At 44.3% G+C, this 25,405-nt stretch overlaps 1 protein-coding gene across 2 annotated transcripts; it reads left to right on the top strand.

Moving 5' to 3' along the window:
* Positions 1–13,526: 13,526 nt before the first annotated feature.
* Positions 13,527–17,459, top strand: LOC110539039 (aminoacyl tRNA synthase complex-interacting multifunctional protein 2). 2 transcript variants are annotated; one of them, XM_036972976.2, is made up of 4 exons: positions 13,527–13,655; positions 15,061–15,276; positions 15,633–15,867; positions 16,506–17,459. In XM_036972976.2, exons 1-4 carry the CDS (start codon positions 13,641–13,643, stop codon positions 16,892–16,894), a joined length of 855 nt encoding a protein of 284 aa, XP_036828871.1. In that variant the 5' UTR covers positions 13,527–13,640; the 3' UTR covers positions 16,895–17,459. The 2 variants fall into 2 exon arrangements, with proteins under 2 accessions (XP_036828871.1, XP_036828870.1); XM_036972975.2 differs by having other exon boundaries at positions 13,527–13,769.
* Positions 17,460–25,405: the final 7,946 nt, after the last annotated feature.

Genomic DNA, 25,405 nt, shown 5'->3' with positions numbered 1-25,405 from the left:
CCTACATTATAGGAGACTGTAGACTCTCTCACTGGCCGAGGCCAACAATGTTGTTGTTACTCTATGTTAAACACTGAGCTAGGATTCATTCATGTTTTTGTTCCAGGTACACATTTTGGTCAGTAGCCTGTGATTATAACAGGCTAAAGAGGGGGTTTTGTGTCTGTATGTGTGCACACACTGTAAGGACAGATTTAAAGGGATACTTCTGGATTTTGGCATGGTATCTGACTCTGTGGAAGTAGACAAAGGGCCTCATTGCCAAAATCCTGAAGTATCCCTTTAAGTATTCAATACAACGCACCAAAAGGCCAATAGGTTAAAGCCACGTAGCATCACTGAGGGGATTTCTGTGAAGATCCAAGCAATATGGTTAACAAAAGGGTATGAACCCTTGAGTTTTATTCATCTTTATAGGCTGTGAAAGATGCTATCAATTCCTGCATAAAAGCACAGACGAACTGAATCGCTTGAAAAAGGCCAAATTTGAATTGTGTCTGCTGCACATGCAGCTTTCACAGCTGAAAAGTTTAATTTGTTGAAGTTACTGATTTGAAGTTACAGATTTCTATGTGCTTCAAGTTAAAGGGGAACTTTAACGAAAATGTATCATTTGATATTGTGATGCGATCTATATTATTGTAGGTTTTTTTTTTTTATTTTACCTTTATTTAACCAGGCAAGTCAGTTAAGAACAAATTCTTATTTTCAATGACGGCCTGGGAACAGTGGGTTAACTGCCTGTTCAGGGGCAGAACGACAGATTTGTACCTTGTCAGCTCGGGGGTTTGAACTCGCAACCTTCCGGTTACTAGTCCAACGCTCTAACCACTAGGCTACCCTGTCGCCCTGCCACCCCATATTATGACGCAATCTATATTATTGTAGGGTTATGAGGCACAATATCAAATTATGTAATTTCTACCTGAAAGTTCTGAATCTGAAAACCCAACACAACCAAACAGCATTTTATCTGTCCTGACCCCTATGATCTATGTGACTGATTCCCTGTCTAGGGTTAGTAGATTGAAACTAGAGCCTGCCCTGCAGGGATATTTGACTGGCTTCTTCAATGATGCTGTGAAATGTCGGTTAATGTTGACCAAAAGACAGTGGCCATGTTCGAGAGCATCAAATCCATAACGCATTGTGGGTAAATGGTAACTGATTGATCTACAAATAATAATGACTAGTTATTTATGATGCAATGGGGGATTTGTAGATCAGTCAGTCACCTGCACTGTCAGCTGCAATGTTGAACAAGCCCCCTGTCAAGGGTTAGTAGGTTGAAACTCAAAGTCTGCCCTCCAGGGAGATGTGAGTGTCTCCTCCAATGATGATGGGAAATGTGGGCTAACGTTGTTGACCAAAAGACATGTAGGATATGAGATAAGTGGGTCTACTGGGAGGGCACATATAGTCCCGGGGACTCAACACCATGAAGAGGCCTGGTCCGTCTCTGACTCAGCCTATACAGTCCTTGTTGGCCTCACAGGCAACAGTTCAATAATTGATGCCTTCGCTTCATTGTCACCAAAATTTCATACCAAGAAAAGAGTGTCAGGCTCACCTTACTGATTAAGTCTGTCTGAAACTTTAATGTGCACCCCATCCTCTGCCGATTATCATGGCTCAAGGGCAGCGGGAGGGAGAGAGAGAGGCAACTGTGATGGTGAGATAATGCCCAGGGCTACGTAGACACAGACAGTGCAAATGTGGAGAAAATGTCAGTCAGCAAACACAATCCTTTGCTGATACAAAGGTGGATGGATGGATGTGGCTCACTCAACAATGTTTGTTTGACTTTAGATTCAAAAGCACGACATGAAATGTTATTTGGACTTCAGTGTATTCAGTTTACACAGGGCTTTTCCTACAATATTTTGCGGAGACAAATTAAAGGAAAGGGTAATCTACATTTATCCTACATGTGTTCAGTTGTACAGTATTAAAACAGCAACTAGATTAATATTGGTTTCTTAGATAACGTTATTTTGGCTAAAACTAAGCCAGGGATGGGCAACTGGCGGCAGCCCCGCTTTTGAAGGCCCTTGGATCACATAGCAGCACTGAGGGAATTTCTGTGAAGATCCAAGAAATATGGTTTATAAAGGGGAATGAAGTTTTGAGTTGTATGTGTATTTATAGGCTGAAAGATGCAGTCAATTCCCCCATAAAAACAGAGACTGAAACTTTTGAAAACAGCCAAGTTTGAATTGTGCCTGCTGCACATGCATCTTTTGCAGCTGGAAAGTTTAAGTTTTCTATGTGCTTCCAGTTAAAGGGGAACTTTAATGAAAATTGATCATTTAGTTAACTAGGCAAGTCAGTTAAGAACAAATTCTTATAAATTCTTATTTACAATGACGGCCTAGGAACAGTAGTTTAACGGCCTTGTTCAGGGACAGAATGACAGATTTTTACCTCGTCAGCTTGGGGATTCGATCTTGCAACCTTTCGGTTACAAGGCCAATGCTCTAACCACTAGGCTACCTGCCACCCCATATTATGACGCAATCTATATTATTGTAGGGTTATGAGGCACAATATCAAATTATATCATTTCTACCTGAAAGTTCTGAATCTGAAAACCCAACACAACCAAACAGTATTTTATCTGTCCTGACCCCTACGATTCATGTGCCTGATTCCTTGTCTAGGGTTAGTAGGTTGAAACTCAAGCCTGCCCTTCAGGGAGATTTGACTGGCTTCTCCAATGATGCTTGTAAGTGTAGGCTAATGTTGACCAAAATACATTTACGAGATGGGATAAGTTGGTCTACCGAGCACACACAGGCCCTGGACTTGACACAATGCATTAGGCCTGGACGTAGGTCTGAAGAGACTTGGTCTGACTCTGACACAACCTATACAGTCCTTGCTTGCCTCACAGGCAATGGTTCAATAATTTATGCCTTCGCTTCATTGTCACCAAAAAGGTCATACCTCACCTTACTGATTAAGTCTATCTGAAACTTTAATGTGCAACCCATCCTCCACCGCTGATAACAAATTGATGCAGTGGCTGGTGGGAACAAAACAGGCAATACCCATGGATACCCATGGAGGTGGATGTTCAAGTCCCCCTGCACTGTGCAAGTTCCCAAGTCGCTGTTTACTCAGTCAGTGCTGCGCAACATTCAGACAAACACAGATTTTCTTTGTTCTCCCTTGTTCTCATGCTGTTCCTCTTTGTCTCTATTGGGAACCAATCTAGTCTGTGGAAGTCACCCGATACTTGTCTATACAGGGATGAACGCCATAAAAGTTTCAAAAAAAGGTCAAATAGGGTAGTTCTTATATTTGTCCTGCTTCACTGCATTTACAAGCAGGTAACCTGTACGAGTGTGAGACGTGACATATTTCTTTTTGTTTTTTTTGCATATCCAAATCTCCCTGAGTGGGTTCACGGCCAGGGATCAGCGATCCTGGAGCATTTAGGATTAAGTGCTTTCCTCAAGGGCAGATCAACAGATTTTTCACCTTGTCAGCTCGGGGGTTCGAATGAGGAAAATATATTTCACAGCGGTATACATGGTACAATGATTCTCTACACAATGACGGCTTGTTTTGTCACATAAAATGAAATTAAGCAAACTATTACAATTTTAGCAACCAGGAAATGGCAGAGCGATTTCTGCATGTTGCACCTTTAATAAATAAAATTTAAAAAAGTGTTGTACCATTCCTACTCCAGTGGAGGCTGGGGGAGGGGAACATTAGGGAGCACCTCCTCCCAATTTCTCCCTCCACCAGCCTCCACTGGCCAGTGCTAGAAAACTTGATCAGTCATCAAGAATAGTGAGAACAGGTGATTGGTTGTAATAGAAGGCTAGACTACAGTAAGTAGACTAAAGCCAAATTGCATTAGTGATAATGCATGGTTGTACTGTAGACGAGACTACGCCTCAATCTGAAAGGTGCTGTAAAGGTCCAACCTGACAATGAGTTAATGGTATTGCTGTGTACAGGAAGACTGGCACTTTGTGGACTTTTCAAAACGAGGGAGCAGCATCAGATACTGAGAGACAGTCCACTATTTGACTGGTTAGTCGTTAGTTAATGGAGGCCATTTAAGGAGGCCCGTGCTGTCTGGGTTTAACTACAAGAGGTGTTGGCAGACGTGTCCTAACGTGCACCTAATCATTATGTGTGTATAGGTAACAATTTGAGTGTAACAGTTACGTTAGAGGGTCCGATTACAAGTGGCAGGATGACTCTTTGTAAAGTGTCCACATGCTGGGTGTCACTCAACACGTAGAATCGTTAATGAATGAACAGAAAATGATGGCCGATGTTCTCGTCAGAGGCAATAGGGCGAACACCCACAGCATTTAACTGTTTGTTGGTACAGTGTATTTCGTAATTTAGTCCCCCTGACCCTTCAATACATCATAGACTTACTCACTTGTATGTGTCATATGTGGACTAAATATATCCCTTTAAGAGGTTGCAGAAGGCAAAATTGCAGCAGTTGTCCAACATTGACGATCAACAACAGTATATGTCTGATTAAACCATTTCCTTTTACTATATGTTCTATGAAGGACTGGGACTTAAGTGCTCTATTACAATTAAGGGATTACATTGATTATAAGTGTTGCAAATTCCCTCAAAATGTAGCTCTAGGCCATTACAGTATCCATAGTAGGACAACCCGCTGAGACTGAGGCTGCCCTAATATGGGTACCATACTCTACAAGATGATTTTTGAATGAGAGTTCCATGACTAAACCTCTATCTCCCTATGAGACCGTGAAAGTCAATTTCTAACTCATTTTTACCCAATTCAACCCCTGGTCCCTCTGACAGCGCAACTAGCTCTAGTCTAGCCTAGAAAATATCAAGCAAATATGTATCCATTGTCCACTCTATTTGGCCTATTTTTTTCTCTAGTTTTTCAAATAATTTCTTCAAGTCTGTGTGACCCAGTAAGTGAATGATACAGGAGTGTTAGTACCTGCTGTGCTGGCTAGGCAGCGAGAAGCCAGTGCCGGTAAGTGTGAGTAGCAGATAGCTAACTGACACATTAGCCTCTAGTTCTACTGGCCTTCTAGCAGATAGCTAACTGACACATTAGCCTCTAGTTCTACTGGCCTTCTAGCAGATAGCTAACTGACACATTAGCCTCTAGTTCTACTGGCCTTCTAGTAGATAGCTAACTGACACATTAGCCTCTAGTTCTACTGGCCTTCTGGCAGATAGCTAACTGACACATTAGCCTCTAGTTCTACTGGCCTTCTAGCAGATAGCTAACTGACACGTTAGAATCTAGTTCTACTGGCCTTCTAGCAGATATCTAACTGACACATTAGCCTCTAGTTCTACTGGCCGCCTCCTGGGCTCTGTTTCCCTCTCCGCCCTTGTTCCTACATGATTTACAGCACCCTGTCAGGTTTCACGCTGCTAGTCTCCGGTTCTAGCCCCAGTATAACTAGATCCCACCATTACCAAAGCACATGGGCTCCCTGGTCTCAGTATCTCTCTCTCCATTTCTCTCTCTCTCTCCTCCAGGAACTCAGCAGCCACGTCAATTATTCAAGCCTAACACGCTGTGGGAACACCAAACTCAATTGTTCATTTTAATTAAATCTCTCTCTTGTTCTTTGCTTTGAGGAAGAAGTGTTAATGCCAACACAATAAAAATCTATAAAAATGTTCAACAATGGCTGCACCTCCTGCACAGACTGAGACAACTGAATGTCAACACCCAGATACTCTCCAACTACCACAGCTGTCATATAGAGAGTGTGCAGACTGTCTGTTTCCTGGGCTGGTACACTGGGCTGTCAGCAGCCAACAAGGGCATCCTCAAGAGGACTGTGAACCTGGGGTCCAAGCTCTGTGGGCTGCAGTGCAAGGGGCTTCAGGGCCTCTATAATAGACAGGTAAGGTCTTTTGGGGGAGTATTTTATTAGGATTCCCATTAGCTGTTGAAAAAGCAGCAGCTACTCTTCCTGGGGTCCACAAGGGACAAGGCCAAACACGTCATAGAGGATCCTACACACAATCTTGCCCAATGTTTTGAGATTTTGCCCTGTCACTGTTCAGCAAGAATAGGAGCAAGGCAAGTTTCATTCCGATGGCCATCAGGCTGCTGAACAGTGGGACATAGGACAGATGTAGAATGCTGAACAGTGGGACATAGGACAGATGTAGGATGTTGAACAGTGGGACAGATGTAGGATGCTGAACAGTGGGACATAGGACAGATGTAGGATGCTGAACAGTGGGACATAGGACAGATGTAGGATGCTGAACAGTGGGACATAGGACAGATGTAGGATGCTGAACAGTGGGACATAGGACAGATGTAGGATGCTGAACAGTGGGACATAGGACAGATGTAGGATGCTGAACAGTGGGACATAGGACAGATGTAGGATGCTGAACAGTGGGACATAGGACAGATGTAGGCACAATACATGGTCGGACAGTAGACTGCAGAAATTGAATAATTATTATCTTTCCAGTGTTTTCCAGTTTGAATGTATAATAGTGTATCGTATCGTTTTGTGTATTTGTATTCTGGCTTCACAAAATGAAATTCCATGCATATCGTAAGGTATGGTATGTAGGGTGATGGTGTCATAATGTACGGTGTAACAGGACTCAGTCCACTAAGACAGAGAGGTCCCTTGACAGGGGAGTGAGGGGAGGAAGGTGAACCAAACAGGTGTAACATGTTAGAGGAGATGCTGTTGGGTCTAATGCTGTGCCAGCTCTCTTCTCTCTGCTGCTTGCTTTCAGGTCATTCCTGGAGTGGGGGAACGATTGGGTTTCCAAATCATTTAATCAATCTCCTGTTATTGAAATATTTGATTTAAGCAACTTACAGTACATACAGTTAATTCATTAAATAATCGGGACAGTACCTTGTTTTTTGTTAATATGTCTTTTTAAGTATTGTATTTGTTCAAAGGACAGAGACAGTAGAAAGGGAGACAGATTTTTATTTAACCTTCATTTATCCAGGTTAGTCTCATTGAGATAAAAATCTATTTTTCAAGAGATACCTGGTCCAACCAAGACAACAGCAGGGGTGAACAATGTTTTAGACAAATATGTAACAACTGACAGACACCATCTTTTTTTTTTTCAATTACAAAATCATGCAAGCGTCATAGATTAAAAAAACCTATCATATGTATCACCGCATCAAGTCCGAATGACAATCACATTCCTCGGTAACGTGAGTCAACCAAACTTTTAAACTCTTCCAGGGAAACAAGCTCCTGGGATTTCAAGCTGGTCTGGAGAGGATTACAAGACCACAGAGCTGAGTAGCTAAAACACTTTTTGCCATGAGCCATTCTGATTTTAGAAATGGTTAAAAGTAACTAGGAGTGAGACCATAATTGGTATTGCTTTTCTGACCTTATCAAAGAAGTACAGAGAGAAAGTGGCAGTTTTCCCAAAATTGCCTTATAGATCATAGTAGACCAATGTTTGAGCCTACATAGAGTCAACGAAGACCAGCCAACAGCACTATAGAGATCACAGTGGTGTGTCAGAAGCTTTTGGTTGGTAATTAACCTAAGAGCTGCATGATACACGGAATCAAGTGCCTTCAGGGTTGTGTTTGAGGTCGGCATACAACTGACATCACTGTAGTCCAAGACAGACAAGAATGTACACCGTACCAGCTCTTTTTTGGCTTCCAAAGAAAAACAAGCCTAATGCCGGTAATAAAAACCTATTCTCAACTTGATCTTCTTTACCAGGTTCTCAACATGATTAATGAGGCTCAGCTTCTCACCCACTCAAACTCCCAGATATTTGTACGTCTTGACTTGCTCTATTGAATTTCCTTCCAAGGTAGTAATGGCATGGTTTTCAGAGAGTTTAGTATTGGAAAATACCATTGTAATTTGTTTTAGAGGAATTCAGAACAAGCTTCAAACCCTACAGATTCTGTTGAATGATGTTAAAAGCTGTTTGAACTTTTACAAAATCCAAAGTCAAACTGCTTCCACTTGAATTGGGAACACTGTCATCCGCACTACAATTTTACATCAACTGTCTCAATATGTCTCCCAATGTTGTTTATCTAGATAATGAACAACAGGGGACTTACAATTGATCCCTGAGGAACACCTGAGTGCAGCTCTATGATGTCAGACTTACAACCACCTGCCTTATTAAACTGGGTTCTATTTGACATGTAGTTCACAAACCACTGTAGAACATGACCGGTAATCCCAATGCACTTCAGTCTCTGCACCAATACAGTATGGTCCACAGTGTCAAATGCCTTTGACGAATCTATTAACATGGCACAATGCAACTTCTTATGCAGAGCACAGTGAATATCATCCAAAACCATACATGTTGTTGTAACAGTGTTGTGGCTTGCCCTGAAACCTGATTGCAAACCACTCAAAATATTGTTTTCCTGGAGGTAGTCTTTAAGCTGCTTATTGCCTAGGAACTCTGTTACTTTTGCCATAACAGACCATTTTGATATGGGCCAATAGTTACTCTATAGAATGGGAACACCTCCTTTCAAAACAGGTAGGACAAAAGCCATCCAATCATCAGCCGAATCAGACCTTCTTGCTTTAGCCCACACAGTATTCCATTTCCTTATGATTTTAGCTAGTTCACCTGAGAACCAAGGGTTGTCTCTGCCCTTAACTAGGCATTGTTTGAAAGGGTCATGCTTGTTGCATACATCCTGGAATGCTTTGTGGAAGTAAGAGAAAGCTAATTCAACGGAGGGAGACAGAGGTAGGATTCGTAACCCCACTGCCAGTGGGTATGTGTGGTCCGGCAGCAGCACTACCACAAGACCAGACTCTGGTACGTTGACATTTGCATTGCTACTCAAATATAACCACTCTGTTTTTTTCTATTGGGTTCTGCCACTAGAAACCATACCATAGCCCTAAACATGTAGTTCCAATGGCTCAGTGGGTAGAGCATGGTGCTGGCAAAACCAGGGTTTGAGTCCCGCATGAGCCACATATACTGAATAAATGTGACATACTGTATACGCACACATACAGCCTAGAAACAGTGAAAAAGACAGTCACACATTCAACCTTTACTGTGAACGTGCACATACACAAAAACCCATACAAGTTCCCGTGTGTGTGTGTGTGTGTGTGTGCATCCGTATATGTGTCTGTGTGAATGCTGTATGACTGTCAATGTCAACAGTTCTGTAAGTCACATTGGATAAAAAAAAACTGCTAAATGTCTATCTTATTATTACTATGGTAGACAGCTGGACTGAGCAAATAGAGTATACAGGAAGACTAACTGGAAAAAGGAAGACAGACAGACACACATTCATCCTTTTGTGTGTACACACCACATACACATGCTTAGAAACTCACTGTACACCTGTCCTGTCTGCACCTAGTCTCAACAATAATAAACGCAGACTACCTTGTCATTGAAGACAGGTGATACTGTCCTTTGGTCTCAAATACACACACATGCACACACATGCACGCACACACTCACACCTACACACACACCTCTTATTTTTCTACCTCTGTGTTTAGCCTACTGTGAGATACAAATTATGCCAAATGAAATAACCAATGGGATGGATGATTCCAGGCTCTGCTGAACTCCACAGGTCCACCATTTTAAAGTAGTCAAAGTAGTCAACTGGGTGGGGCTTCCTATGGGTTGTAGCCTCAATCAAACGGACCATGCTGTCACAGACACTATAATAGCACAGATATAAAGATGAGTCCTCTATCTATCTCTATGTGGTATGCTGACACCATTCCCTTTCCCTACTTCTCCAGATGTCTTCCTGGTGGTAGGAGGCCCTCTAATGGAGGCATGATGGAGTGCAGTAGAACAGTATTTCAGGATTCCTCCTGAGAATCAGTGGTGATGTAAATCTTTAGCATGTAAATCTTGGTGGGGCAAACTAAACATTTTTTTATGCATGCCAGCAAAGACACAACACAACACTAAACAATACATTCATTGCACTATAACGGTGACAAACGGTGCACACAAACTGTTCGGGCCTACATAAAGCTGTTCTAACAGCAGAGCTTTGTTTTCAGCACCATGGAGTGAATCCTTACCACCACAACATCAGCGGAGCCTTGTCTGGCAGCGAAACAGTTCACCCAGCCTCATTTACTGCCTTTAAAAAAAACATGCAATTCAAATAGTCGGGATAGCCATTTGATTAGCTGTTCAGGAGTCTCATGGCTTGGGGGTAGAAGCTGATATGAAGCCTTTTGGACCTAGACTTGGCGCTCCGGAACAGCTTTCCGTGCGGTAGCAGAAAGAACGTTCTATGACAAGGGTGGCTGGAGTTAGGGCCTTCCTCTGACACCACCTGGTATAGAGGTCCTGAATGTCAGGAAGCTTAGCCCCAGTGATGTACTGGGCCGTACGCACTACCCTCTGTAGTGCTTTGCGGTCAGAGGCCGAGCAGTTGCCATACCAAGCGGTGATGCAACCAGTCAGGATTTTCTCGATGGTGCAGCTGTAGAACTTTTTGAGGATCTGAGGACCACATTTTTTCAGTCAACCGGGGGGGAAATGGCGTTGTCGTGCCCTCTTCACAACTGTCTTGGTGTGTTTGGTCCATGATAGTTTGTTGGTTATGTGGAAAGAAAGAACTTGAAGCTCTCAACCTGCTCCACTACAGCCTGTCGATGAGAATGGGGGCGTGCTCTGTCCTCCTTTTCCTGTAGTCCACAATCATCTTCTTTGTTTTGATCACTTTGAGTGAGATGTTGTTTACCTGGCACCACAATGCCAGGTCTCTGACCTCCTCCCTATTGGCTGTCTCATCGTTGTCTGTGATCAGGACTACCACTATTGTGTTGTTGGCAAACTTAATGATGGTGTAGGAGTCATGCTTTGCCATGCAGTCATGGGTGAACAGGGAGTACAGGAGGGGACATAGCACGCACCCCTGAGGGGCCCCCGTGTTGAGGATCAGGTGGGAAAGGGCAGTGTGGAGTGCAATAGAGATTGCATCCTCTGTGGATCTGTTGGCGCGGAATGAAAATAGGAGTGGGTTTCTGGAATAAGGGTGTTAAATAGGAGTGGGTTTCTGGGATAATGGTGTTGATGTGAGCCATGACCAGCCTTTCAAAGCACTTCATGGCTACAGATGTGATTGCTACGGGTCGGTAGTCATTTAGGCAGGTTACCCTGGTGTTCTTGGGCACAGGGACTATGGTGGTCTGCTTGAAACATGTTGATATTACAGACTCATTTAGGGACAGGTTGAAAATGTCAGTGAAGACATTTGCCAGTTGGTCAGCGCATGCTCGGAGTACACATCCTGGTAATCCGTCTGGCCCTGCGGCCTTGTGAATGTTGACCTGTTTAAAGGTCTTACTCACATCGGCAACGGAGAGTGTGATCACACAGTCGTCCGGAACAGCTGATGCTCTCATGCATGCCTCAGTTTTGCTTACCTCGAAGCGAGCATAGAAGTAATTTAGCTTGTCTGGTAGGCTCGTGTCACTGGGCAGCTTGCGGCTGTGCTTCCCTTTATAGTCCGTAATAGTTTGCAAGCCCTGCCACATTCGACGAGCGTCGGAGTCAGTGTAGTACGATCCAATCTTAATCCTGTATTGACGCTTGCCTGTTTGATGGTTCATCTGAGGTCATAGTGGGATTTCTTATAAGCGTCCGGGTTAGAGTCCTGCTCCTTGAAAGCAGAAGGTCTACCCTTTAGCTCAGTGCGGATGTTGCCTGTAATCCATGGCTTCTGTTTGGGGTATGTAGGTGCGGTCACTGTGAGGACGATGTCATCGATGCACTTATTGATGGGGCAGCAGGGGGCGGCAGGTAGCCTAGTGGTTAGAGCATTGGGCCAGTAACCCAAGCTGATTGAATCCCCGAGCTGACAAGGTAAAAATCTGTTGTTCTGCCCCTGAATAAGGCAGTCAACCCACTGTTCCCCGGTAGGCCGTCATTGTAAATAAGAATTTGTTCTTAACGGACTTGCCTAGTTAAATAAAGGTTGAATAAAAAAATGAATTGATGAAACCAGTGACCGATGTGGTGTACTCCTCAATGCCTTCGGAAGAATCCCGGAACATATTCCAGTCTGTGCTAGCAAAACAGTCCGGTAGCTTAGCACATGCGTCATCTGAACATTTCCGATTGAGTGAGTCACTGGTACTACCTGCTTTAGTTTTTGCTTGTGAGCAGGAATCAGGTGGTCAGATTTGCCAAATGGAGGACGAAAGAGAGCTTTGTACACGTCTCTGTATGTAGAGTAAAGGTGGTCTAGAGATTTTTCCTCTGGTTGTACATGTAACATGCTGGTAGAAATGAGGTAAAATGGATTTAAGATTCCCTGCATTAAAGTCCCCGAGCTACTAGGAGTGCCGCCTCTGGATGAGCTTTTTCTTATTTGCTTATGGCCTTATACAGCTCGTTGACTGTGGTCTTAACGCCAGCATCGGTTTGTGCTGGTAAATAGACAGCTACGAAAAATAGAGATGAAAACTCTTGGTAAATAGTGTGGTCTACTGCTTATCATGAGATACTCTACCTCAGGCGAGCAAAACCTTGAGACTTCCTTAATATTAGATTTCGTACAACAGTTGTTATTTACAAATAGACACAGACCGCCACCCCTTGTCTTACCGGAGGCAGCTGTTCTATCTTGCTAATGCACCGAAAACCCAGCCAGTTGTATGTTATCCATGTAGTCGTTCAGCTACGACGTGGTGAAACATAAGATACTACAGTTTTTAATGTCCCGGAGGTAAGATAGTCTTGATTGGATATCATCCATTTTATTATGAAATGATTGCACGTTGGCTAAAAGGACTGATGGTAGAGGCGGATCCTTACAAGGCACCCCGACCAACGTCCCCAATATCTCCGTCTCTTCTTCATGAGAATGACGGGGATTTGGCGGGAGTCTGAAGTAAATCCTTCACGTTCGACTCGTTAAAGAAAAAAATCTTTGTCCAGTACGAGGTGAGTAATCACTGTCCTGATATCCAGAAGCTCTTCTCAGTTATAATAGATGATGGCAGAAACATTATGTACAGAATAAGTTACAAATAACGTGAAAAAACACACACAATAGCACAATTTGTTAGGAGCCCATAAAACGGCAGCCATCTCCTCCGGCGCCAGTGATCCCCTTATCACTTATTGTTGAATTTGCGATTTCCAACTTGCTGTGTAATGTTTATGTTGAATGGCCGATGAGCACCAATACGTTTTTATCTATAATTTCTCTTCATATGAAAAGCTCGGGGACTTTAATATATATATATATATATATATATTTTTTTTTTAAGCTAAACTGGTTGTCTTCCCACCTGCCCTGAATGACGCGTCGCCACCGCTGCTGATATTAAGCAATAACTGCAGAAGCTACAGTATATTGGACCAGGACTAGTCATTAGCTGCATAGGGAGAAAGTTTTCTTTACACACACAAAATCATACCTGGTCCGGATGGACCTGATCAAATCAAAGTCGGTAACAACTAACGTAACTCTCTGAGCGAATCACTTTCACCGGATGTGACGTAAGACACTGAGTCGGGCATCCTTCCTTTCGGTCGCAGGCTGCACGTAGCTGCAGCGGTCTGATAAGTAACGTCCCCAGAAGTCAGCTGTTGCTGGAATATCGGTTGTTATTGGTTCTTTTGGAGGGCACTAACCACCCAACAATATGCCCATGTACCAGGTAAAGCCCGTCTTTGGGGATGACATAAAGACTGATTTGCCAACCTGCATGTACAAGTTGCCGAATATCCACGCGCAGAGAAGTGCAAGTGGCTGCTCGGAACATGCGCTTCAGGTAACTAACGTTATTTGAAATCCGACCATAAATGGACTAGCTAATCTCACTAATGTCATGAATTAACTAGCCAGCTAATAAATGTGACAATTTGCTGTCAAAAATGAGCTAACGTTACATAGCCCCACAACAACAACAGTTTGATCATTTGCCAGAAAATTAGCTAACGTTAGCCTAGCTTCAACCCTACCAATCTCTTATTCGGCTGATGCAATGATGTGTGGCTGACTAACGTTTTGAATTTGAGTTAACTACCGTAGCTAGATGTTTTGGTTGTGCCCCCCAGAATTTGTGACAGGACGTTACCAGTACACTACTCCGAACGTATATTTTCCTCTACAGAGTTAGTTAGATTTTAGCAGCCAGCATATGATTGGCCCAGGTCAGACATTTTGTGTGCTAGACTGAGTGGATGATATTGGTGGGTGTAACTGACTGCCAGTAATTTACTACTGTAGCTAGCTAACGTTAGCGAGACAGCAACAAAAACATGTCATTATACAGTATAATGAACAACTACGTTATATAGACGTGCTGTCATTTCTAGTAGCCTTTTTCTATATGCCATGTAGGCTAATGGATTCAGCCATAGCCGAGCCTAATATTATAGTGTTGCTAGCTGGCTATAGGAATGGCTCTGAATTCAGCCTTATCAACAATGACTCCCTGTTTACAATCATCAGACCAAATGATCTAGCTAGTTTATAAGAATGAGTCAATGACACATTTCTGTTTTCATGTTTGGTGTTTTGACAGCTCACCTAAAGATTTCCTCAGGAAACACAGCTTTCTTGGCAATCAATCCCTTCACCTCCCTCAGTATTCAGTCCCCCTCAAACAATTATCTGCCTGACTACATAGTCCCTCAGTGGGACAAAGGCCTAGCCAATGTTGCACTGAAAGTTGCTAATATTGTGTTGATTCGATGACAATTGCCATAGTAAAGGGAAACGTTGATAGTGTTAACTAACAGGGAAAACTCTAGAAAGTTGAGAAGTTCAATCTAGCGGCAGTCCCGGGGGAGTTGCGTGCCTGCCTGCAGCTTGGAGGGAACATTGGGCTTAACATGAATGATCATGTAATGTGTGTGTATTGTGTTAACACATTTCCTTCACAGGGCCTTGAGGGCAGCATGGGTGTGTTTGTTTGTGGCAGGGTGTGTTTACTTTCTCTTTTTGTCAGACAGGTGGACCCTGCAGTACAGGCTTTGGAGCTGCGTCAGCATAAAATCAAGTGTTTGTCTTAATGTACTATATATGTGTTAACCATAGCTCTCCACCCCCCCCCGTAGAATGGGACAGAGGTGGACCCTGCGTTCAGAGACCTGGAGGTACGTCAGGATAAGATCATGCGCAGGCTCTATGAATTGAAGGCAGCCGTGGATGGCCTGGCCAAGACCGTGACCACACCCGACGCTGACCTGGACCAGACTGTGACCTCTCTCTCCCAGAGTCCCACAGCCACATCCTTTAGAGGTACTGCAGACCTGGACTCCCTACTGGGCAAGGTGAGGAATAGAGCTCTTGTCTGTTAAATATCTTATAGAAATAGAGCTCTTGTCAATTATAGGAGTAGAGCTCTTGTCTGTTAGTGATCTTATAGGAGTAGAGCTCTTGTCTGTTAGAGATCTTATAGGAATAGAGCTCTTGTCTGTTAGAGATCTTATAGGAGTAGAGCTCTTGTCTGTTAGAGATCTTATAGGAATAGAGCTCTTGTCTGTTAGAGATCTTATAGGAATAGCAATTCATTAAGTTGAGTTTCGTCAATACGCCGCATAATTTGTCTATTTCGGCTGTGCCACGACTCAAGTGTGGTGGAAACGCCTTATGAGGGTATCATCATAATTTGTCCTGTACCCATTAGGACCTTGGTGCCCTCCGGGACATTGTGATCAACGCCAATCCGGCACGACCACCCCTCACCCTGCTGGTGCTCCACGCAATGCTGTGCCAGCGCTACCGGGTGCTCTCCAGTGTGCATGTCCACTCATCAGTGTCCGGTGTGCCCGCGCAGCTGCTCGCCTGCCTGGGGCCGCGCCACGCAGACAGCTACGTCCGCCAGCGTTTCCAGCTGGGCTTCACCCTTATATGGAAAGATGGTGAGGGTTGGTGGTAGTCAGAGACAGGGTAGTAAAAGAGTAGAAAGTTTAGATTGGGAACAGTGGGTGGGCAGATTGGGTTAAGTGAAGGGGGTGGAGAGACTGGGTAGAAAAAGAGGGGAATGTTGGGAGAGGGGGGGTAGAAAGAGTAGTGGAGTGAGAGATAGGGTATGGCTAGGAATGTCACCTAGCTTTGAACTGACGTGACTGGTCTAGGTTAGGGAGATGTGATGTCAGACGTACTAGTATCGCTCACCATTTACTATTCATATGTATAGACAATGTGTCCTTTCATTGTTAGCTGCTTTCAACATTTTTAACACCTATTTAGATTATCTCTGGAGTAAATGTACCTTTCTCCTCTCATCCCTTGCCCTCTCTTCCGTCTCCCCCCTCTCTTTCTCTCTCGCCGTCTCCCCCCTCTCTCTCTCTCGCCGTCTCCCCCCTCTCTCTCTCTCGCCGTCTCCCCCCTCTCTCTCTCCGTCTCCCCCCTCTCTCTCTCCGTCTCCCCCCTCTCTCTCTCCGTCTCCCCCTCTCTCTCTCCGTCTCCCTCCCCTCTCTCTCCGTCTCCCCCCTCTCTCTCTCTCGCCGTCTCTCTCTCTCGTCGTCTCCCTCCCTCTCTGTATCTATATCTCTAGTCTCCAAGCTGCAGATGAAGTTCAGCATTCAGAACATGTGCCCCATCGAGGGCGAGGCCAACGTGGCGCGCTTCTTGTTCCGCCTCGTTGCCCCTTACCCCAGCGACCCCGCCCTGGCTACACTGGTGGACAGTTGGGTGGACACAGCCTTCTTCCAGCTCGCTGAGGGCAGCGCTAAGGAGCGGTCGGCAGTCCTCCGCGCCCTCAACGGCGCTTTGGGTCGCGACCCCTGGCTGGCCGGTCCCGAGCTCTCGCTGGCTGACATCGCCTGTTACTGCTGCGTCCTCCAGACAGGCCCTGCCGCCTCCTGTCCTGCCAACGTCCAGCGCTGGCTTAAAGCGTGTGAGAACCTGGGCCACTTTGGCCCCGCCAACCCTCTACTGCAGTGACCACAGCTGCCTAGCAGATCTCAGGGTGCTTCAATGGAGTAGGTAGAAGATACCCACTAGTCATTGATCCAGAGTCAGATATTGCCCCAGTCCCCTTGTTGGGAATAGAGGTTTTGGGGTGAAGTAGTAGTCTGACCCTAGATCTGTGTACGGGTGACTTCTAGCTGGAGCGCCACCAGGGCCCAGCCTATGGGGTTTAACTGTATCTCTGCACTGTGCTCAGAACGAAAAGGGAATAATTGAATACACCTGTCACATCCCAATACTCTAGAAATGCTCCCTTACTCCCTTACTTGTGTATCTAAGCTTTGCAATGACTGAACAGATATAGATAGCTGTAAACACAGTTCTCCCTCCCTCGTGCCTAACAAGATGATCTACACAGATGGGGGTGTGTGTGTGGGGGCGTAGTAATGGGGTGTGACTTGATGTTTAACTAAAGAAGCGGTTGAAAAATGTGACGCAACAGGACCTACTGATGTGGTATCTACAGTATGAAAAGTAAAACTTTGTAGCGTTTTTGTTCTTAAATCACTAAAATGTCCACTTTGGATCAAACTTTGAACTGTGGTTTCCCCTGTTTCTTTTGTCTGTATGTATGGTTAGTTTCAGCTTTCGTTCATCGCTTGAACCCTACTTCACTTATATAACCTGAGAAAGAATGAGACTGTTACTTTGTGACATCAATGAGTGTAGCTGTACAAAACATTAGAAACACCTGCTCTTTCCATGACAGACTGACCAGGTGAATCCAGGTGAAATGTCACTTGTTAAATCCACTTCAATCAGTGTCGATGAAGGGGAGGAGACGGGTTAAATAAGGATGTTTAAGCCTTGAGATAATTAGACATGGATTGTGTATGTGTGTCATTTAGAGGGTGAATGGGCAAGACATAGTAGGTGCCAGGCGCACCTGTTTGTGTCAAGAACTGCAAGAATGGTCCACCACCCAAAGGACATCCAGCCAACTGGAGTCAACATGGGTCAGCATCCCTGTGGAAGGCTTTCGACACCTTGTAGAGTCCATGCCCTGATGAAATCGGGCTGTTCTAAGAGCAGAAGAGGGGCTAAGTCAATATTAGGAAGGTATTCCTAATGTTTTGTACACTCAGTGTAAGTGTTAGGTGTTACACACAGAATGACCTTGAAGGAATATTTCACCCACATTACAGAAGGACCTCTTGGTTTCCTCCAGGCCTCGTTTTGTATCACTTTCCAATTATAAAACTGGGGGGGCAAAAATGCTATTTCAGAATGTGTTGGGGGGCATGTCCCCCCCCCTGTCCCCTGTAAAAGTTGCGCCCCTGGTTTCCTTACCATACCAGCAGTCTATGGACAAGGTTAGACATCAATCTATGCTGTGGTTTACCTGGTCACTGTCGCCAAATGACAATTTAGCATATGTGGCACAAATCCAATGCAAGTCAACATCCCATATATATATATATTTTTTTGCGCTTCATGTCTGCATCATCTTAAAGTAACTTAATTGAGCTACACAATCAATTTTAGACTGAGATCAATATGAACTTAATGCCACATCTGATCTATTGTAAATTAGTTTGGTAAAGCAAGCACTAACTACTGCAGTAGGTTGTCTGGGGTTTCACAGATGGTGTGACAAACGCTAAGAAGAGGAACAGAATGTACTGTCTGGCTGAAACACTTGTTATGTCATCACATAATGGTATTTCTATATTCTTCCTAGACTCTTAATGTTATTTTCTATATTACGTTGTTCTATATTAAACCCAGTGGTGGAAAAAGTACCCAATTGTCATATTTGAGTAAAAGTAATGATACCTTAATAGAAAATGACTCAAGTGAAAGTCACCCAGAAGAATATTACTTAAGTAAAAGTTTTAAAATGTTTTTTGAATATTTGGTTTTGAATATACTTAAGTATCAAATGTAAATGTCATTGGTTAAATGTACTTAATTATCAAAAGTAAAGTTATAACTAATTTCAAATTCCTTATTAAGTAAATACTTTTGTATCATTACTTCTGATACTTAAGTATATTTTTGCAATTACATTTACTTTTGATGCTGAACTATATTTTAAACCAAATACTTTAACTTTTACTCAAGTAGTATTTAACTGGGTAACTTTTACTTGAGTCATTTTCTATGAAGGTATCTTTACTTTTACTTGAGTATGACAGTTGGGTACCTTTTCCACCACTGACTAGTACTTTTGGGTGTGAAGGAAAATGTATGTGAAGTACATTATTTTCATTAGAAAGGAAGTGAAGTAAAAGTCAGATACCCCAAAAAACGATTTAAGTACTTAAGTGCACCACTGATTTAAACCAAATTAATCTGGATTGCTAAAAAAGTGTGAATTATTCAGTAGTAACCCATCTGTCCAATAGGTGGCAGGTGAGTCATTTACTATGGCTTGACAAACTAATATTTTTGCCCTTCCAGGCTTTTCACAGATCAGTTCATATAACGCAGTATGCCAAGAGGTGGGAACAGAATAATCCAGCAGGTAAACTGCAGACAGCAGACACTTTTCCAAAAGACATTCATGTAAACTCAGCAAAAAAAAAAAACCTCTTCACTGTTAACTGCGTTTATTTTCAGCAAACTTAACATGTGTAAATATTTGTATGAACATAACAAGATTCAACAACTGAGACATAAACTGAACAAATTCCACAGTCATGTGACTAACAGAAATTTAATAATGTGTCCCTGAACAAAGGGGGTCAAAATCAAAAGTAACAGTCAGTATCTGGTGTGGCCACCAGCTGCATTAAGTACTGCCGTGCATCTCCTCCTCATGGACTGCACCAGATTTGCCAGTTCTTGCTGTGAGATGTTACCCCACTCTTCCACCAAGGCACCTAAAAAGTCCCGGACATTTCTAGGGGGAATGGCCCTAGGCCCAGACTATGACGGACCCTCCAAATCCATCCTGCTCCAGAGTACAGGCCTCTGTATAACGCTCCTTCCTTCGACGATAAACGTGAATCCGACCATCACCCCTGGTGAGACAAAACTGCGACTCGTAAGTGAAGAGCACTTTTTGCCAGTCCTGTCTGGTCCAGCAACGGTGGGTTTGTGCCCATAGGCGACGTCGTTGCCGGTGATGTCTGGTGAGGACCCGTCTTACAACAAGCCTGCAAGCCCTCAGTCCAGCCTCTCTCAGCCTATTGCGGACAGTCAGCACTGATGGAGAGATTGTGCGCTCCTGGTGTAACTCGGTCAGTTGTTGTTGCCATCCTGTACCTGTCCCGCAGGTGTGATGTTTGGATGTACCGATCCTGTGCAGGTGTTACACGTGGTCTGCCACTGCAAGGACGATCAGCTGTCCGTCCTGTCTCCCTGTAGCGCTGTCTTAGGCTTCTCACGGTACAATCTATTGCCCTGGCCACATCTGCAGTCCTCATGCCTCCTTGCAGCATGCCTAAGCCACATTCACGCAGATGAGCAGGGACCCTGGGCATCTTTCGTTTGGTGTTTTTCAGTGTCAGTAGAAAGGCCTCTTTAGTGTCCTAAGTTTTTATACCTGTGACCTTAATTGCCTACCGTCTGTAAGCTGTTAGTGTCTTAACGATCGTTCCACAGGTGCATGTTCATTAATTGTTTATGGTTCATTGAACAAGCATGGGAAACAGTGTTTAAACCCTTTACAATGAAGATCTGTGAAATTATTTAGATTTTACAAATTATCTTTAAAAGACAGGGGCCTTTCTTTTTTTGCTGAGTTTACATACAGTACCAGTCAAAAGTTTGGACACACCTACTCATTCAAGGGTTTTTCTTTATTTTATACTATTTTCTACATTGTAGAATAATTTAAGAAGAAACCAAAACTGAAATGCCACATATGGAATCATGTAGTAACCAAAAAAATTTAAACAAATCAAAATATTCTTCACTCTTGGCATTCTCTCAACCAGCTTCACCTGAAATGCTTTTCCATGTCTCGAAGGAGTTCCCACATATGCTGAGCACTTGTTGGCTGTTTTTCCTTCACTCTGCGGTCCAACTCAACCCAAACCATCTCATTTGGGTTGAGGTCGGGTGATTGTGGAGGCCAGGTCATCTGACGCAGCACTCCATCGCTCTCCTTCTTGGTAAAATAGACCTTAAACAGCCTGGAGGTGTGTTGGGTCATTGTCCTGTTGAAAAACAAATTATAGTCCCACTAAGCGCAAACCAGATGGGATGGGGTATCGCTCCAGAATGCTGTGGTAGCCATACTGGTTAAGCGTGCATTGAATTCAAAATAAATCACAGACAGTGTCACCAGCAAAGCACCATCACACCACCTCCGTGCTTCACGATGTGAACAACACATGCAGAGATCATCCGTTCACCTACTCTTCCTCACAAAGACACTGCGGTCGGAACCAAAAATCTCAAATTTGGGCTCATCGGACCAAAGGACAGATTTCGTGTTTCTTGGCCCAAGCAAGTCTCTTCTTATTATTGGTGTACTTTAGTACTGGTTTCATTGCAGCAATTCGACCATGAAGGCCTGATTCACACAGTCTCCTCTGAACAGTTGATGTTGAGATGTGTCTGTTACTTGAACTCTGAAGCATTCATTTGGGCTGCAATCTGAGTCTGGTTACTAATGAATGTATCCTCTGCAGCAGAGGTAACTCTGGGTCTTCCTTTCCTGTGGCGGTCCTCATGAGAGCCAGTTTCATCATAGTGCTTGATGGTTTTTGCGACGGCACTTGAAGAAACTTTTAAAGTTCTTAATCTTCCGGATTGACTGACCTTCATGTCTTAATGTAATGTTGGACTGTCGTTTCTCTTGGCTTATTCGAGCTGTTCTTGACATATGGACTTGGTCTTTTACCAAATAGGGCTATCTTCTGTATACCACCCCTACCTTGTCACAACAGATTGGCTCAAACGCATGAAGGAAAGAAATTCCACAAATTAACTTTTAACAAGGCACACCTGTTAATTTAAATGCATTCCAGGTGACTACCTCATGAAGCTGATTGAGAGAATGGCAAGAGTGTGCAAAAGCTGTCATCAAGGCAAAGGGTGGCTACGTTGAATACTTTTTTAAACACTTTTTTTGTTACTACATGATTGCATATGTGTTACTTCATAGTTTTGATATCTTCACTATTATTCTACAATGTAAAAAATAGTCAAAATAAAGAAAAACCCTTGAATGAGTAGGTGTGTCCAAACTTTTGACTGGGACTGTAGGCTGTCTGTATATCCTGTTTGTTTATTGTGGCAGCACCATTTCACAGAGTCATATTCCTGTACATGCAAATATTTTTATTTTATTAAACCTTTATTTAACTAGGCAGGTCAGTTAAGAACTAATTCTTATTTACAATGACTGCCTACCAAAAGGCCTCCTACAGGGACAGGGGCCTGGGATTTAAAAAAAACAATATAAATATAGAACAAAACACACATCACAAGAAGAGAGACACAACCCTGCATAGCAAGGCAGCAACACATGACACAGCATGGTAGCAAAATGACAACATCGTAGCAGCACAAAAACATGGTACAAACATTGGGCAAAGTCAACAGCACAAAGGTCAAGAAGGAAGAGACGACAATACATTATACAAAGCAGCCACAACTGTCAGAAGAGTGTCTATGATTGAGTCTGAATGAAGATATGGAGATAAAACTGTCCAGTTTGAGTGCTGGTTGCAGCTCGTTCCAGGCGCTAGCTACAGTGAACTGAAAAGCGGAGCGACCCAGGGATGTGTGTGCTTTGGGGACCTTTAACAGAATGTGAATATATTTGCAGAATAAAGGTGATTTGTCCATCTGTCTATCTGCCCACCCATCTGTCTTTGTCTGCCTGCCTTCTGTGTATCTGCCGCTGTCTGACTGGGCATTCAAATTCAGCAGGAGTCAGGAAAGTGCAGGGAGTCTCTTGGCGACCGCCTGATGAGACCAAACCTCCAGTCTGTCAGCTTTGCTGTGAGGCTCAGAATACACTGAGGAGACACTGAAAGCAGTCACACACACACTGGCACGATCGGCAGTCAGAGGAAAGACTCCCTGCTGCTGAGGTTCTTCTGTACACACTACTGTGGGTTTTAGGTCTTGAATGAAATCACTCTGTATAATCTGTCTTGGGGGGATATGAGAAGAAAATAACTTGATTTACTGCCTGTCATATAAAGTTATGATTCCACTCATATTTTCGTCTTTGTGTTCCTCAGTCTTGAAACTGGAATTTAACGGTGTTTATACAGCCATGGATATTGCTGTTCCATGTTTACTAAAGCTATTTGTCAGCTGTATGATCACACTCACTGTGGAGTGCGGGTGATGGGCTTTGGGGAATCAGGCTGTATAGGAGAGGGGGAGGGTGGCTGGTGGAAGATGGCAGTAGGGGTGTATAGATGGAGGGAGAACACCAGGAATTGGGTGAGTGTCTGTAAGGAGGGAAAAGATGTATAGTTGAGAGAGGAAGGTGACGGTATGGGCGTATGAAGCAACATCAGGGAGTATGGTTGTGGGGGGGGAGTGATGTGGTATGAAGCAACATCAGGAGTATGGTTGTGGGAGGGGAGTGATGTGGTATGAAGCAACATCAGGGAGTATGGTTGTGGGAGGGGAGTGATGTGGTATGAAGCAACATCAGGGAGTATGGGGGGGGGTGATGTGGTATGAAGCAACATCAGAGAGTATGGTTGTGGGAGGGGAGTGATGTGGTATGAAGCAACATCAGGGAGTATGCAGGGAGTATGGTTGTGGGAGGGGAGTGATGTGGTATGAAGCAACATCAGAGAGTATGGTTGTGGGAGGGGAGTGATGTGGTATGAAGCAACATCAGGGAGTATGGTTGTGGGAGGGGAGTGATGTGGTATGAAGCAACATCAGGGAGTATGGGGGGGGGGGTGATGTGGTATGAAGCAACATCAGGGAGTATGGTTGTGGGAGGGGAGTGATGTGGTATGAAGCAACATCAGGGAGTATGGGGGGGGGGGGGTGATGTGGTATGAAGCAACATCAGAGAGTATGGTTGTGGGAGGGGAGTGATGTGGTATGAAGCAACATCAGGGAGTATGGTTGTGGGAGGGGAGTGATGTGGTATGAAGCAACATCAGAGAGTATGGTTGTGGGAGGGGAGTGATGTGGTATGAAGCAACATCAGGGAATATGGTTGTGGGAGGGGAGTGATGTGGTATGAAGCAACATCAGGGAGTATGGTTGTGGGAGGGGAGTGATGTGGTATGAAGCAACATCAGGGAGTATGGGGGGGGGGGGTGATGTGGTATGAAGCAACATCAGGGAGTATGGTTGTGGGGGGGGGTGATGTGGTATGAAGCAACATCAGGGAGTATGGTTGTGGGAGGGGAGTGATGTGGTATGAAGCAACATCAGGGAGTATGGGGGGGGGGGGGGTGATGTGGTATGAAGCAACATCAGGGAGTATGGTTGTGGGGGGGGGGGTGATGTGGTATGAAGCAACATCAGGGAGTATGGTTGTGGGAGGGGAGTGATGTGGTATGAAGCAACATCAGGGAGTATGGTTGTGGGGGGGGGGGTGATGTGGTATGAAGCAACATCAGGGAGTATGGTTGTGGGGGGGAGTGATGTGGTATGAAGCAACATCAGGGAGTATGGTTGTGGGAGGGGAGTGATGTGGTATGAAGCAACATCAGGGAGTATGGTTGTGGGGGGGAGTGATGTGGTATGAAGCAACATCAGGGAATATGGTTGTGGGGGGGAGTGATGTGGTATGAAGCAACATCAGGGAGTATGGTTGTGGGGGGGTGATGTGGTATGAAGCAACATCAGGGAGTATGGTTGTGGGAGGGGAGTGATGTGGTATGAAGCAACATCAGGGAGTATGGTTGTGGGAGGGGAGTGATGTGGTATGAAGCAACATCAGGGAGTATGGGGGGGTGATGTGGTATGAAGCAACATCAGGGAGTATGGTTGTGGGAGGGGAGTGATGTGGTATGAAGCAACATCAGGGAGTATGGTTGTGGGAGGGGAGTGATGTGGTATGAAGCAACATCAGGGAGTATGGTTGTGGGAGGGGAGTGATGTGGTATGAAGCAACATCAGGGAGTATGGGGGGGTGATGTGGTATGAAGCAACATCAGGGAGTATGGTTGTGGGAGGGGAGTGATGTGGTATGAAGCAACATCAGGGAGTATGGGGGGAGTGATGTGGTATGAAGCAACATCAGGGAGTATGGTTGAATTAGGGAGGGTCCGACTGAAGAACAGAACAACAGCAGAGAGAGGTGGAGGGAGGAGAATAGAACAGTAGATGTTGGGGAGTGTGATGGACAGAACTACATGGGAAAGAATGAAGGAAAGAGTGGAGTATAAGGGGATAGATTATATGAAAAGCGATGCTCAGTTGAACAATTCTCCAAGGTGAATTAGACTCTGAAATGGCAGCATATTCCTTATAAAGCGCTATGGGCCCTGGTGAAAAGTAGTGCACTATTAAGGGAATAGGGTGCCATTTGGGACACTTACCCTAGACTAGAGGGAACATCCTTATGAGTGTGACAACATTGACATAAAGACACAAAAC

Source organism: Oncorhynchus mykiss, chromosome 13, assembly GCF_057628025.1.
Source record: "Oncorhynchus mykiss isolate SJ-2025 chromosome 13, ASM5762802v1, whole genome shotgun sequence".
Lineage (NCBI taxonomy): Eukaryota > Metazoa > Chordata > Actinopteri > Salmoniformes > Salmonidae > Oncorhynchus > Oncorhynchus mykiss.
This window is presented reverse-complemented; position numbering and strand designations above follow the sequence as displayed.